General features: G+C 41.5%; 1 protein-coding gene across 1 annotated transcript in view; it reads left to right on the top strand.

Annotated features, from left to right (window-relative positions):
• ANO2 (anoctamin 2) overlaps positions 1-16309 on the top strand; it is a 347356-nt gene that overhangs the window by 64832 nt on the left and 266215 nt on the right. The window contains exon 4 of the mRNA XM_081309365.1: positions 7744-7842. Coding sequence (XP_081165491.1) covers positions 7744-7842 — 99 coding nt within the window. The remainder of the gene's footprint in view (positions 1-7743; positions 7843-16309) is intronic.

The following is a 16309-nucleotide window of genomic DNA, read 5'->3' as shown; positions in this document are numbered from 1 at the left end:
AGCTGCAATAAAGTTAAGGCTTTGGAGATTAAGGAAATGACATGGATAGATGACGGTGTTCCTTGAGCAAAGCAGTTGTGAGACCCATCTCAGATAAATCCCTGTTCTTGTGTCAGAAGACCTCCATCCCAAGGCTATCCAGACTCCTCCTTATTCCATGATAATGGCTTCCTGGCTGCCACCTCAGCACTGCCTGGTAGAGCTCCTCCATCTGTGTGGGGTTCCCTGGGGTTCTCTCACTCTCACTGTGGGACCATGTTTTTTTTGGTCCCTGCTGATCCCAGGTACTGGAGTCTGTGGGAGCCTGTCTCTCTTTTCTCCCCCTTTGTTCCTTCCATGCTCCTCTCCCCACCCTTCCTCTGACAGTCCCATTCTCAGGCCATGATGTGCTGCAGCTGATGTTCTCAGCTCACAGCAGGGCTTGGGACCAGAGTACACGGAGGCCTCTGGGGTCAGCACTGAGGTGGCTTGGCAGGACTGTGGGGAAGGAGGCTTGTGGAGTATCAGTTTCCAATGTTTGGCTGGGGCTGCCTCCCATTCACTCTTGTCTCTCTCGAGGGAAGACGTGGTCTTGTGAAGCCACATGCAATCTTTGGATTACAAGAAGACAAACCATCAGCACAATCTCACCAAGAGCCTGGAGCAGCAGCAGGAGTGCTGAGAGAGTCGGTTGGGGGTAGAAGTCCACCCTACTCTCCAGCCCTAGCTACCTAATGTTTCGGGAAGGGAGGGGCTGCAGAATTGCCTGTCCCTTATGGACAGTGTGGATGGATCCTGGTGCCAGGCAACCCGGATTTCATTCTTGGCTCTGCTGGTGCTTAGCTGTGTGTCCAAGTCCAGACAATCACCCTGCAAGGATCCAGGTCTTCATTTGTTCTGAGAAATGTTGGTATCCTTGGAGGGCTTTCTGACTCAAGAGTCCTGTGGCCAAATCAATTCACTCCAGTGAAATTTCTCTCTGTCTCAACTCTGAGCTGTCAGCATGGGGATGTTGGATGACACCATAGCACTCTAATGCTCGATGAGCTAAGATACCCAAAATCTTTACACTGGAAGTCTCTCTTATTTTCCAGAGTATCCCCGATACATCTCTTTAATGTTACAATACCCCTATAAGATGATAATTATGGCAGAGAGATTCCAGGTCTATGTAGCTTCAGTTCTGTTTAGGATGGCTTTCATGAGCACAAGAATGAGTTTGTGCAATTGCACAGGGAGCAGGAACTACAAATGCAGTGAGGACTTGGGGCTACCAATTGGACTGGAGAAGCTCTCTCAGTTTTTTATAAAGTTCATGATCAGGTGAAGACTTGAGTAACTTTAGTTAATTGGCATGAGAGAAACATTCAGAAAAGACAAATAATTAAATGATTTCATCAAAACTAAATTAGATTTAATTCTGTTGGCCACAACATACCAATCACTTTCTGGGCTATGATTGCCAGTTTTTGGAAAGTGGTCACAGGATCCAAATAGAACCACCAGGTGTATATATATTGAAGTTGCAGTAAATATTTACGGAGCATTAAATCCATGCCAGGTACTGTATTAGCTGCTGAGGACAAAGCAATCAATAAGATACATGCTTTCTCCATCCTTCTGGAGCATCAGGTCTAGCCAGGAAGGTGTCAACACCTACTGACAACTGATGGGTCACTGCTATGAAGGAGAAGGGCAAGGAACTATGCAGGCAAGAGCAGAGGACCAACTATAATCCGGAGGTACAGGAAAGCCCACCCCAAGGAAAGAATATTTAATTTGAGATCCAAATATTTATATATAGTTTCCTGGGACTGGGGGTGGAGAGAACTTTGCAATGGAGGAGAAAGAGTATGAGGAGATCCTGAGGTGCGAAGTTGGCTGGAGCAGTTGGAAATCAATGAGGAGGACTGTGTAGCTGGAAGCTGGGGAGGAGCAAGAGAGGTGTTCGTGCTTTAGACAACATTCGTATCATCAGGCTTGATACTGAGTCAACTTTAGAAGGAAGGGAGGTTAAGAGAGGATAAAACACTGGCTGATTGGGCAGGACTTGGATTCAGGCTGGGGTCCTGACTTTGCCTCTTTGTGAAGCCAGTTCTCTGTAGATGTACTTAGTGGTGAACAGGTTTAGGAAACCACTTGACAACATAAATTACAAGAGACCAGTAAATCCAAAAGTCAGATTATAATTGAGGAGTGTTCATTTCTCTTGATGAGAACACTAACACCCTCTTCTTGGGCTCCTCTCCTTATTACCTAGGACTGGAGAAATAGATTTTGTAGAGCTTTGTGAAAATGGCATCACAGTGAAAGGCATTGCATAGTTTTGTGGGACATTTCAACTGCTCTGTCATAATATGTAAAATCATATTTCTTGCCCCTGGAATGGTTGTGTGACATAAATGGTCATGCTTGGGCTCTCCTGCAGAAATATTTGTGCACTGATTTTCCTTTCTCTGATGACCAGAATCAAATTATAGTTACAGCTCATTTTGCATAAACTTTAATCTTAATTGCCTGAAGAGATTTGGGAGCTTCCCCCAACCATATTGATTACACATTATTTATTTATGAAACCTCTTTTAGGGATGGGTTGTATCCTCCAATCTCATACTTTATGCCAACTTGCATGTCAGTTTCAGAAAGTCTTCTGACCTTGTCCTTGAATTCTGGAGACATTTTTCTTTCCATATTTTTTTAAATATTTTTTTTAAAGAGAGGGGTGGGGGAGAGAGAGAGAGAGAGAGAGAGAGAGAGAGAGAGAGAGAGAGAGAGAATTTTAATATTTATTTTTTAGTTCTCGGGGGACACAACATCTTTGTTTGTATGTGGTGCTGAGGATCGAACCTGGGCCGCACGCATACCAGGCGAGCGTGCTACCGCTTGAGCCACATCCCCAGCCCAATTCTTTCCATATTTTTATTGGCACATTATATTTATATATAGTGGTGGGATTTATTGTTATATATTCACACATACATTCAGAATATCAAGAAAATTTGGCCAGTATTATTTCCCAATAGTTTCCCTTCCCTCCTCATTCCCCCTGCTCCCTATTCTCTACTCCCTATCTCCCTTCAATTTTGGTGTGTCATTCCCAAAAAACAAATGCTGAATATTTTCTCTGATATAAGGAGGCCAATTCATAGTGGGGTTGGGAGGGGGAGCATGGGAGGAATAGACAAACTCTAGATAGGGCAGAGGGGTGGGAGGGGGACGAAGGGAGCAGGGGTTTAGCAAGGATGGAGGAATGTGATGGACATCATTATCCAAAGTATATGTATGAAGACACGAATTGGTGTGAACATACTTTATATACAACCAGAGATATGAAAAATTGTGCTGTATATGTGAAATAAGAACTATAATGCATTCTTCTGTCATTTATTTAAAAAACAATTTAAAAGTTTTTAAAAAAAGAGAATAGATGGAAAAAAAAATTCGTGTATGTGTGTTGGGGGGAGGTACTAGCAATTGAACTAAGGAGCACTTAACCTTTGAGACACATCCCCAGCCCTATTTTATATTTTATTTAGAGATAGGTTCTCACTGAGTTTCTTAGTGCCTCACTTTTGCTGAGGCTGGCTTTAAACTCATGATCCTCCTGCCTTAGCCTCCCAAGCTGCTGGGAAGACAAGCATGCTCCACTGTTCCCGGCTCACCTAATTTTCTTTAATCCTTCCAACAGTCTTTCAATGTTTCTCATTCTCCTTAGGCAGGTAAATAAACAGGATCCTTTGATTAAATGACTTGCTCAAGGTCCCACAGCTGTAAAACCCAGTGTGCAAATCGTAATCTGTTTGAATCAGCAGCTCCAAGCTCTTTTCATTCATCTACTTGGCCTGAAAGAATCCAACTCCAAAAATGGAAGTATGGGCATCAGTTGGACCTAGAAAACAAGGGCACTTTTTTTTCTTAATACATGTTAACCTCCAATTTTAGATCCCTGGGATAGTGAAAAAGAGCTTCTGCATTTGGTGATGTTTCTACTCAGGGTTTTTCATGCATTTGTTTGTGCTTCAGGAGACGTAGGCAGTCACACCAGCTAATATTTCACATCAGCTAATATTTCACATCAGAGCATGTTTTTCTTTTTATGAGAAGGTAACAATATTGCATGACATGAAAGGAACATGATGAGTAGATGTTAGCACCACAAAATGGCATTCCAGCTTTTATTTTCATTTCAAACAAGTTCTATTTGGGGAAAATGGAGAAGCAGCCTGCTTTGTTGGAGAAAATTAATGTCCCCAGATTGGGAAGCCGTTTTGCATTAGGATAAGGTTAGGCTGAAATGGTCAGAGCCTCTACATTCATATGGGCTAAATGAGGTAGAATTTTTTCTTTCTCATAAAAAATCTAGGAGGCAGTCCCGGGCTGCTACCATACTCCATGGGGTCAAACTCAGCTTCTCTCTTGACCCTTTGCTGTTGCTGGTCTGGAGTTTGACTGCGGAGTTTATGATGCTCATTTCCATTTTCCAGGGAGGAGATTAATGGGAGGGAAGAAGATGAAGGGCTTCTACTTGCTGTCTTTGAAGAAGACTGACAGAAGCTGCTTCACAATTTTACCTACACCACATCAGCCAAGAATCACTGTTATGAAATACCTCACTGTGAGGGAGATGTACTCTTGATTTTAGATGGCCGTCTGCTTAGTCAGAGATGAAGAAAATGAGGAGTGGAGGGTGTGGCTCAGGGGTAGAGCACTTGCCTCACTTGTGTGAGGCTCTGGGTTAAATACCTGGAACCGGAAAAGAAAAATGAGAATGACTGTCAGGGGACAGCTAGCAATCTGCCACTAAGGTCATGGAATTCGATCCTTGGCATCCATCCCTACTCTTTCTCAAACTTTGAACATCTGCACCCACTTAATGGGTATTTGGCACACACCCGAACCACCAAGTCTAGATAAGGTTAAAAAGGCATTCATCCCAATTAGGAAATAAAGACAAACCATAATGTATTACAATTAATGATGTCTTGATTTCGTTTTAGTGAAAGGGATGGTACTGTCTGCCATCTTTCACCAAAAGCATCGATTCTGAAGCTATGAGAGAGAGAACTGGGGCTTCAGGTCCAACTTGTAGATGGCTTCTTTTCTTATCCTTCATTTATTACTGAATCAGAAAAGCTTAAATTATAGATAGAAAAGCAGCAAGTGATTGACGACTCTGCCTAGTAGTCGGGAGATTCCAACCAGAGATGGACCTGGAAACTGGAGAGGTTTCTTGCTAAAGGCCAATTTCAGTGTTTTGTTAGAACAAAGTCACACTTGGGAGGTGGAAGGTTGAGTGCTTCATCTTAGGGCTGCTGTACAGATTCCTTATCTACCCTGTGATTTGATAATAGTCTGAAATGAGTGTTTGTGCTTTTACAACTCTTAGATGTGGTTTTTAACTACGCTCAGTAACAGGGCATGTCTCTCTTCAATGAGAGGAGAAAAACCACCAGAGCAAGAACTTCCTGGATTTGAAAAGTATTTTTATTTCACTTCCTGTATAACTTTACGAAAAATCATTTAAATGTTCCCTGCCTCAGTTTCCTTAGCTCTGAAAAATAGAGATGATGCTAGCGCTGGCCTTACATCACAGTGGTGAATATTGTGTTGAGCTAAAGCATGTAACCACCTAGCTCAGTTCAGGCACATAATATAACATTGATAAATGTGCATTGTGGACATTTGTTATTATTTTTAGGTATTTGAAAACTCTAGATTAGGTGATTCTTTCACATTAGTCTTGGGAAATCTTGGATAGTTTAGTGCCCATTCTTCTACCTTATCCACATGAGCTTTCATCCCTGAAGTGGGATGTGTTCTATATGTTTGACTTACTGAATATGTGTACTTTGGGGCCAACACTTAAAAAAATAATAGAAATAATCTTCCTTTGCATTATGAGTTTCATAAAATATCTTTTTATCTTCACTTCAAAAACATATGTAGCTTCATAGTGTCCTTCATTGGGGAAAACGGTCTTCCACATGCCATCTGTTTCTCTACCCAGCACACTGGAAAGGCACAGTCAGAGGTTGTGAGTTGAGATAGTTTCCACCATTATTTTTAACACTAAACCAAGATCAGAGGGCATTATTGTTGAACCAAAAGTGGTCTCTGTGAATGAAGCCAGGGAATGATTTTCAAAAGGACCACCTGCTTGTGCTTGCTGTAAACAGAGTTGGTTCCTTCTCGGCACTGACTTCTGTGCATCCTGCTTCATAAAATACATGGTAAACTGGGTATGGTGGCACATGCCTGTAATCCTAGGACTCAGAGGCTGAGGCAGGAGGATCACAAGTTCAAAGCCAGCCTCAGCAACTCAGTGAGGCTGTAAGCAACCTAGTGAGACTTATCTCAAAATAATAGTAATAATAATAATAATAATAATAATAATAATAATAATAATAATGGGCTGAGGATGTGGCTCAATGGTGGAGCACCCTTGCATTCAATCCCTGGTACCAAAAAAAAAAAATTCAGAAAACCTTCTTTCCCTGGATATTCAGCAAGTAAATGGAATCAGGAGCTGTGGAGCACTTCTCTCTGTGCAGCACCCTTGCTGAGTCCTGATCTCCACTCTGTCTCTCAGTGGCTCTGTCCTAATGTGAATGACACAGCACACCAGCATCTTTCCACTGTGCTGCATGGATTTTATGGTGATTTTCAATAGCCATTTGATGAAGGAATGGCCATCAGTCTGTTCCACTTTCTCTTTGGACATAATATTGGTGATGAATTTTGCAGTTAAATAGTTTTAGAAGTGTCTCACCAGTAATGAGACTTTTGCCAGTTTTTCCTGATTGGTTTTGGTCCTCTTTTATTCTTTAGTGACAAAATTGATTAAATTAATATTACGGCTGGGGATATGACTCAGTTGGTAGAGTGCTTACCTTGCATGCACAAGGCTCTGGGTCTAATCCCCAGCATCACACACACAAAAAAATTAATATTAGAAAGTATTTCTCTTCCTGTGTGTGTTTGGGGAAAAAATTGGTTTTATTTGAGGAAAAGGATGAATCCCTGTTGTGATATGACAAATATTTATAATAGCCAAGGCCAAATGGATTACTCAGTTAATAAAACCTAATTTTCTAATATTCATCACCACAGTTTCTTTCCTTTTCATTTTTGAGTGACATCAACGTGGCACAATCACTTGCTCTGGGATGTAGATCCGTGTTCTGTGTTTTCATTGGAGCCCTGCTTAGAATTCTTGTTTATGATATTGTTTTGGGTTGTACTATTTGCATTATTATTTATATCACGACTCTTAGGCTTAGCTAGACCACATGTGTGATTTGGAACTATAACACAGTGCAATAGTAGAACAGAAAAACAAACTTGAACAACGAACAGTAAACACATGTGGATGAGGACAAATTGCAAGCTATTTGCTGCATGCTAGCCAGTGGGAAACTGACCAATGGTTATTAAGAGTGTAAAGCAATTTCTGTGAAAATTATAATTGCTTATGTTTGAAATCTGTGAACAAAATTGTTTCAACTCTTTTTCTTTCCTTCTGAAGTCTCTACACTTCCAGAGACCACACTTTGGGAACACTACCCTATGGTTTTTTTGATGAGCACATTTCTGAAACATATGAATTGGATATGGGGTGGGAGGGAGCTGGTTCCTAATGAAGTTTAAAGGAAACAAAACCAGAAACTGAAGAACAACAAATCTGGGCTTCTAGAGTTGGGGAACAAGGAATTTAAGCTATGTCCTTACAAGTGTTTCCATTTCTTCCTTCTTTGTACCTTGCAGAATAAAAGCCAGGGATCCATCTTTGTCCGGATACACGCCCCGTGGCAGGTGCTGGCCAGAGAGGCAGAATTCTTGAAGATCAAAGTTCCCACCAAAAAAGTATGACAATGTTTCTCTTGGGTTCTGGGCTTCCTGAGGGCTGGATGGATGTGAATAGTTTGGGATTAGGGCCAGGTGGGATGTGGGTTTTGTGGAATTGAAATCACACTTATCTCCCTGGGGATCCTAAGTATGTGGCCATGAGGTGGGTGGGACAGGGAAGTATGAGGAGAGAAATCTTTCCATTTCAGAGCTCTGTCTGGGCTGTCCTGCTTGAGAAACCAAATATGGCCCATTTTTAATTTCTGTCACAACTCCTTTCCTGCTTTTCTTGGGGTCCCAGAAATGCCAGGCACTTTTCTAGAGTGAATATAGCAATGAGAGTAGATGGCAAGCCATGCTGACTGGGTCATCAGTGTGCAGGGAAAACAGCACCCAGCTTGCTGTGGGGGTACCTATTTTGGTTCTAATTCTATCACTGAAGATTGTGCAATGGTGAGTTTCCACTTATCTCTTTAATGAAATGGAAGGTGAACTGATTAAAAATTATCTGGGATATGTTTTCAACGTGTTCAGGCCAGTGTCCCACCTCTGGGGTTTTGTTTCAGTCTGTTGGCATGGAATGAGGTTCTGGTGTCAGTATTGTGAAAAATACCAGGAGGTTCAGCTGCTCACCTGGGTTGAGAGTCACATGGTAAAGATGATATGTCAGGTAGTTTTCAGTTAGAATGGTCTACATACAACTTAAAAATCTCCCCATGGAATTCCTAGGTGACATGTCTCTTTGTGTAAAAAAAAAAAAAAATCCAGCAGACAGCTCCAAAGAGAAAGGAAGTATGTTTACATATCTTACTTTTTTTTTAAAGGAATTTTAGGGGAAAGGAGTGGTTGTGATTGATTCTGACCACCTAAGATGTCTCTTAGGGAGAGTCCTGGGGCAGATAGTAATGTGGTTAACTGTGGGTGCTCTGTGGATGATCTCTCTCTATTTCACTTTCTCTCTCTCTCATATTCCTGTAGTGTTGATTCAGAAGTGGTAACAGTTTTTTCTCTTCATCATTCTATCATTACCATGATTTTTATGTTCCCAACCATTATTAGAATCCATATTTATTGCATTCTGCACTACCACTTCCCACTATTGGTAGAATCACTACATTCAGCAACACTGTGTTAGTTTTTCATCACTGTGACAAAATACCTGAGAAAAACAATTTAAAGATTTATTTTGACTCTTGGCTTCAGTCCATGGTTGGCTGGCTCCATTGTTTTGGACCTGAAATTAGGCAACACATCATGCAGGAAGGGTGTGGCAGAGGAAAGTTGCTCAGCTCATGGCAGCTGGGAAGCAAAAAGAGAGAAAGGGTCTAGGGACATACCTCCAAGGACCCACTCCTTTCAATTAGGTTCCACCCCCTACAGTTTTCACCATCTTCCAATGGTCTGTGCAGCTATGAAATTTCCCATGGATTAATCCATTGATGAGATCAGAGCCCTCATGATTCAATCACTTTCCCAAATCTCTGCTTCTGAACGTTGCTGCACTTGGGACCCATGAGTCTTTGATGGACACTTCATATCCAAACTGTAACAAACACCATTCTGATTTACATTGTTGGCTATGCTAATACCATCTTTATTGCCAGCAGATCTACTGTCTCCGTCAAAAATCACTCCTTAAATACTAACATGTGACTGGGCCATCATGAATCCCCTGCTTAAAAAGAAAAAAAAGCAGTAGATTCTGTACTTACAGATTTATTAAGATGAACCATACCTCAATGGAAGATGGACAAATGCCTATTAAATAATGAACAAATAAAAATATGAATTTTAGCTACAAGTGTTTTGCCTCTAAAAGGTAAATGGGGTGGGGGTGTTGCATGCTGGAGTATCCACAAGGACTGCACTGATCTTTCCTCCTCAGTCTCACCACTGTGTGCTTCATCTCCATTGTCCTCTCATTCCTAATACCAGTGCCCTCAGATGCAGGCACATCTTTGTTCTGGACCTTTGTTCCCCTTCAGCTGACAGTCTCTCAGTCTCCTGGCAATGCGACCCAACTCTCAGCCTTGGGTGGAGGCTTCTGCTCCCCTCTGTTGGGCACCTAACTTGGCCAATCCTTTCATTTTCTTTTGCTTCTCTTTTCTTTCTAATTCCTATATATTCTTCTTCTTTCTTTTTTGATTTATCTGAACAGCTAATGTTCTCTTAATCTCATTCTATTTGAATGTAGTTTTCTGTTTTAATCTTTGCTGGCTGATCCTTGGAAAGTAGGTGAGCAAAATTCTATATCCCATGACATTTTTACCTCCAAGGATGATCCTTTTGGCAGGGAACCTATCCTCATCCAGCCCCAACTCAGCCTGCCTTTCCTCTTTGCCCTCCTCCTCAACCTTCCTTTGCTCTCAGGTTTGCCTTCTCCTTTTCTCTTTCCCTTCCAACTTCCTTAGCCTCCCTCTCTCTGTTCTGTGCATAACCAGTCAGAACTCTTCCCCTCTCATTTCTCTGCCACCTTCTCCTCCTCATTCCCAGGCTCAGCCCTCAGTCATTCCTATCTCTGGTCTCTGCTTTGTCCTGTCACAGGCTCAGATCTTCAGAGCCTAGTTTTGCATAAAGGACATATTTGCCCTCAGAGGTTCAGTGCCCCTATACACCAGCTATTTGGAACTGACCATCTATAGTTTATGTTAGACTTGAATTTGTACATGAGTCGACATAGGCAAGGACATATTACAAAGCAGCCATGTCTTGGTTTCCCTCCTGCCTTTTTATTCTGGCGGCATAAGGTAATGGAAACTGCAGTGAACAAATCTTCAAAACAGACTTTTGCCCTCATTAATGTGTGATTTGGAGATGTCACTTTCTCTTTCAGAGCCTCAGTTTCCTCATCTGTAATTTGGGCATAATAATACCTGCCCCATTCTTCTCTAGGTCATTATAAGAATCCAATGAGTGCTGTTGAAATGCTGAGGTTTGTCATTGTGTCTGTTTTCTCAAACATTTTTATGTGTACACTCAATTCCTAGTCCCCCAGTCAACTTCCTTCCTGACCAAATAGGCAGCCAACACTGCTGGAGCTCTGGCTGTGTGAAGTCTTTGGAGAGGCACTGAGGCTAAGGAAATAGCTCAGGCCCTCAGGGAGCTGATAGTCACAGGGTGACAGGAGGAGTACACAGACCCAGACTTCAGAGCAGTGATCAAATTCTATGTCAGCAGCAGCCTATCAGCAGAGCACAGGTTCAATCTGTCAGTCTGGTGGATTAGGGAGCCTGGGGTGAGGCTAAGCCTTGTCTTGCTCGTACAGGCTGCAGGTATAACAGAAAAGACTTTCCCCAGTGTTTGTGGGTCCCAGACTTGACACAGGTGGACTATTTTGGCATCCTTCTGCAGGTTCAGCCACATGGCCCCAGATCTTCTATATACTCATAGAATGCAGTGGCTTGTAGTTGATCTCTCTTTGGGCATTTTAAGCAAATGAGGAGGATACAGCTTGGTATGCTGGGTAAGATGCATGTGTTTGTAAAAACTAACCTGAAACTCTGATCCCAGTGTTGCGATGTGGGCTGACTTCTGTATCTGCAGTGAGAGAGGGGCATGGAGAAGGAAGGAAGGACAGGGTAGTCTGTGGAGGGCCAGCATTGGGCTCAGTGGTATTTTCACTTTTTCATTGGGTTTGGGATGGGAGTAAAATGAGAATAAATCACATTTGCAGAGAGCTGCATTCCAGCGGGTGGAATGTGAAGGAAGAATGAGGCATGGGTTGGGATCAGTTAAGCATCCTCCAAGCCAGTGGGGTTTGGATCATAACCCAGCAGGGTCCAGAGAGACTGAGAAGACGGGGAGGAAATCACGAAGTCGATCGCAAACCTGGACAAATCCATGGTAATGCATCCAGGGACTCAGAGTCCTGAGCATAGATATTAACTGGGAGGGAGAATCTTGGAAGGAAGCGTTTGTTTTCCAAAAACAACAGCAAAACAGCCAGAATTTTGTGAGGGACACTCAAAAGTCTATGCACAGGAGGGTGGGAAGGCCTGGCCTTTTGGCCCAGAACAGGCTGAGAAGGTTTGAAACGGGTGTTTCTGGGGCAGGTGCTTTCGTACTCCTCCTAGATTGTAGTCAATAGTGATGTTTCTTTCTCATTCACTTGTTTACTTGTATGAATGAACACCCTTTTTTTCCACCCTTGACATCTACATTCCCCAAACCCCTAGATTAGCCTGAGATTGGATGAAGGGTTGATAGTGGAGGCTATTAGATGGAACTTTCTTGTCAATGAAATCATATTGATCCATCCAAATTTGGAAGAAAAGACATATGACATGCCTGGGATGGGTGAATATCACTTTTGCTCAATCTGCCAGCTCTGTTCCCTGTCCTGGGGATCCTGTAAGGACTTTGCCTATGTATCCTTTGTGTGCATGAAAATGCTCTCAATTTCCAGCAGGTTATACGTCTTTAGGAATGCAGTCTCAAGAGTCCTGCACATCTCCCAAACAAGAGTAATGATTATTTTGGAGGGCCGCAGCAGGGAGCAGTGAAGGTATGGGTAGAAGGCTTGGCATAGAGGCATGCCTCACATGATAGCCACCATTATTACTGTTGTTGCTGTGTCGTTCATAGTGAGGCTTTTTCCCTTCTCTCTTTCTTCACAGCCAGCATCTGCAGCACTGGGGGGAAACAGCCCCTGTTTCTTTATTCTGCCAAGGCAGCCAGAAGCCCAGACATGGAATCTGTGGGAAAGCAGGGACAGATGGCCTTTAGACTACATCCTGGGGGATTTCTGCTTCTCAAAGCACGGGACCTTGGGACATTCCTAAACATGATGGTTCCATGTGCAAGGTCTGCAATGCAGTCCCCAGGAAAAGCCAGCAGGAGCACTGCTCAGGCCCTGCTGTGCAGGAAGGAGAGCTTGAAGTCACCCATTTCAAGGAAGAGAGAGCAAGGGAGAGAAAGCAAGTGTGAGCTCTAACGTGGTCCCTGCCCTCATGAACCTAGCTTTATTTGGTTCATATCTTAGTTTTTTTTTTTTTTTCAAAATGAGACTCAAGATGGGTTATGATGAAAAAAAAAAAAGAATGTGAATCGATCATTTAGAAAAGAAGACAAGTGAAAAAGAATCATGACTGGGGGAAGTGGGAAATAATGATAGTAGAAATTAAAAGATAAGGCTGGAGTGGTGGTGAATGTCTATAATCCCAATGCCTTGGGAGGCTGAGGCAGGAGGATTTCGAGTTCAAATCCAGTCTAAGCAAATTAGCAAGGCCCTAAGCAACTCAATGAGACCCTGTCTCTAAATAAAATACAAAAAAATAAAAAGACTAGAGATGTGGTTAAGTGCCCCTGGGCTCAATCCCCAATAGCACCTCCCTCCAAAAAAAAAAAAAAAAAAAGAAAGAAATTAAAAAATAAGGGTGAATGATGCACATGAATCAAAATTTCATTTAATTCTGGTAGTAAAGCAGAGGAAAGACTATGGCTCACATCATCTATAGAAATAAGTAGCTCATTTGTCAGAAGAGGCAAATATTTTTCTGTTGCTAAAATATAATTTTTATCTAAGGGACTATGTTTTCAGCAATAAGTTCCTATAAGGTTCTGGAATGTTCTTCATATGGCCACTTCTTAAGCTAAATTTGCATAAAAACTGGGGAAGAAATGTTAAGCTGTAGTTCATGGTAGGGTGCTGTATTGCAAAGCACTATATGCAAATTTCTGATGAGCTTATGTGATTAAAAGACTAGAGCAGAAATGCCACTGGTACTTTAATCTCCCCTGTGGAACCCATATTTTGAGATATTTGTATCTACTAAAATTGCATTTATTAAAGAATAACTCATTGTCTCCTTTTCACTCATGGAAAATACATATAATTGCCATTAAGGATTTCTAATTAGTTTGAGAAAACCCATGTTACCACACTGACCTGATACAATTCCAGTTTAAGCAAAGATACTTGATGTTTTAATTAGCTTGAGTGTCTCCTTAAGAGGAAATCTTAATTCCATTAAGATTAATAAATCATTGGAAATTATTCTCAGAAACATGTTCCTACCTTTCTAGGGATTATGATTTGGTAGCTATGGTTTTGCAAAAGTCTTGCAGGAAGGCCATCCCCTGGCTCATGTTACCTACTGTGCCTCAGGGTCTCTGCTTGGCCAGGGCCACAGCATCTCTTGCTTCACAGCATTTGAGGATTGTATTAATCAAAGTTTTCCAGAAAAACGGGAGAGAGAGAGAGAGATAAAGAAATGAGATTATAAAGAATTGGCTTATGTGATATGGAGGCTGAGAAGTTCTAAGATCTGCCATCTACAAGCTGGATTCCCAAGAGAACCAGTTCCAGTACAAGTCCAAGGGCCTGAGAACCAGGAGAGCTGATGGACTTCTTGTCTGAAAGTCAGCAGTCTCAACACCCAGGCACTGATGTTTTCATTCAAGTCCAAAGACAGAAAAAGGTTGCTATCCCATCTTAAGGCACGCAGGTAGAAGAGTCCCCTCATAAACATCTTTTGCTTTATTTAGACCTTTAACTGGTTGGACAAGTTCCCACACAGGAGTGAGGGCAATCTGCTTTATTTAGTCTATTGATTCAAATATTAATCTCATCCTTAGACTCCCTCATAGATAAACACCAAATAAAGTTTGACTAAATATCTGGGTGTCCCATGGCTCAGTCTGATTGGCATGTAAAATGAATCCTCACAAGACTTGTACTTTTAAAGTCCATAACAATCTTCATAAAGGAATGGATAGTGGTAATCAGTAAGATATGTTTAGGTCCTAACTTTGGAACCCATGAATGTGATCTTATTTGGAAAAAGGGTCTTTGAAGATCTAGTTAAGTATATCATCCTGGATTATATATATAGCCCTATATCCAGTGGCTGGTGTACTTATGGGAGAAAGATAGAAAATGATTAGAGAGAGAGACAGAGGTCCGTGTGAGGCAATACAAGCCCAGGGATGCCCGGGGCTACCAGAAGCTACAGGAGGCAGGGAAGAATTTTCCTCTAGAACCTTCAAACGGGATACAGCCCCACAGACACCTTGAGTTTAGACTTGTGGCTTTCAGAGCTATAGGAGAATAAATTTCTTGAGCCACCCAGCTTGTGACAAGTTATTATGGCAACCCTAGGAAATGACTACACCTTTTCTTTGGGCTGTAAGCAATAAGCAAGCAATCTCATGGGCTCATTGACTTGCTCTGCATTCTCGGAATCCACTTTTCAGCTTCTGAAATGACTTGGAATAGCCCTCTCCACTCATTGCCATTGGGCTTGGGGTTGTAAGGAAGGATCTTTGTGCATGGATCTTCCTGCATGACCTTGGCCTTCATGAATACTTCTCCACATTTCCTTCCTGTTTGGAGGAGGCAGGAGGGTCTGGGAGAGGCTCACCATGGCATGGATGGTAGAAGGAGATCCAGCATGGCAAATATAAGGAAGAGCTGTTTATTCAATTCAACAAGGATTTTCCCACTGATAACCTCTATTTTCAGAGATAATTAGTGGTTTGATTAAGTAAGATTTTCTGTCTTCTTAAGAAGTATCTTCAAACAATTCACAATTTTCACATTTGACTTTGAGAAGAAAGGTTCATAAAATCACTCTTAACAATGTCAACCAAAACTAAGTATCTTAAAATTGAAAGATTTGTAGTAATAGTTCATATGTAGATAATAATTGAATTTAATAAGTAGTTAATGCTTCCCATGTGCTGGGTTAATTGATCAGAGCATTATGTACATTATTTTGTTTCTATCTTCAAAACACTATGATGCAGGCATTAATTTTAGCCTCATTTTATAGATGAGGAAACTGAGACTCAGGGAGGTTAAGAAACTTTCCAGCTCACACAGCTTGAAGGAGATAGATCCAGGGAATCAAAACCATGTCTATATGACTCCACAGCTATGATTCTGCTCTGTTACTTTACTAAAAATCCACAATTGGACTTGAGGTATTAGGTGATGTGGTTTCTCAAAGGGTATTCTATAGAAAAATAGTCTGTTTTTACCAAGAACAAACTCAAGAATCACTAATTATTACATTTTACTTGAACAATTAGAAGTTCTGAGAAGTCTTACAGTAAGAAAATGGTTTGTTGTTCAGCCTTTTTCCTCCTGAACACCTATTAATATCAAATGTTATTAATAGATAATGTTAGGCAGAACATGCTCTGTGGAATTCTGTCTTAGATTAAATAATCCTGGACTGGAAGAGGCTACACATTTAATTTTCTACTTTTTGTTGCTATGGACTAGCTCGGTGAATTTCTTATCATTCCTGGATTATAGTTTTCTTACCTATAAAGTAAGGAAGTTGGACCCTCAATTCCCTATCATAGTTTTAAAATGCTGTGGCCCACATATAAACCAAATGACAATTTGTGAATTTGTGACCCCCTCCCATTATTGATGTTAGAAGAGGGACTGGAGGACTTATTATTATTATTATTCATAGTCTGATTGTGTACAAATATTTCAGTGTAAAAATGTTTGTGTCTGCCACATGTTTAAGCA

Source organism: Spermophilus citellus (genome assembly GCF_964194105.1).
Source record: "Spermophilus citellus genome assembly, chromosome: 10".
In the NCBI taxonomy this organism is placed as follows: domain Eukaryota; kingdom Metazoa; phylum Chordata; class Mammalia; order Rodentia; family Sciuridae; genus Spermophilus; species Spermophilus citellus.
This window is presented reverse-complemented; position numbering and strand designations above follow the sequence as displayed.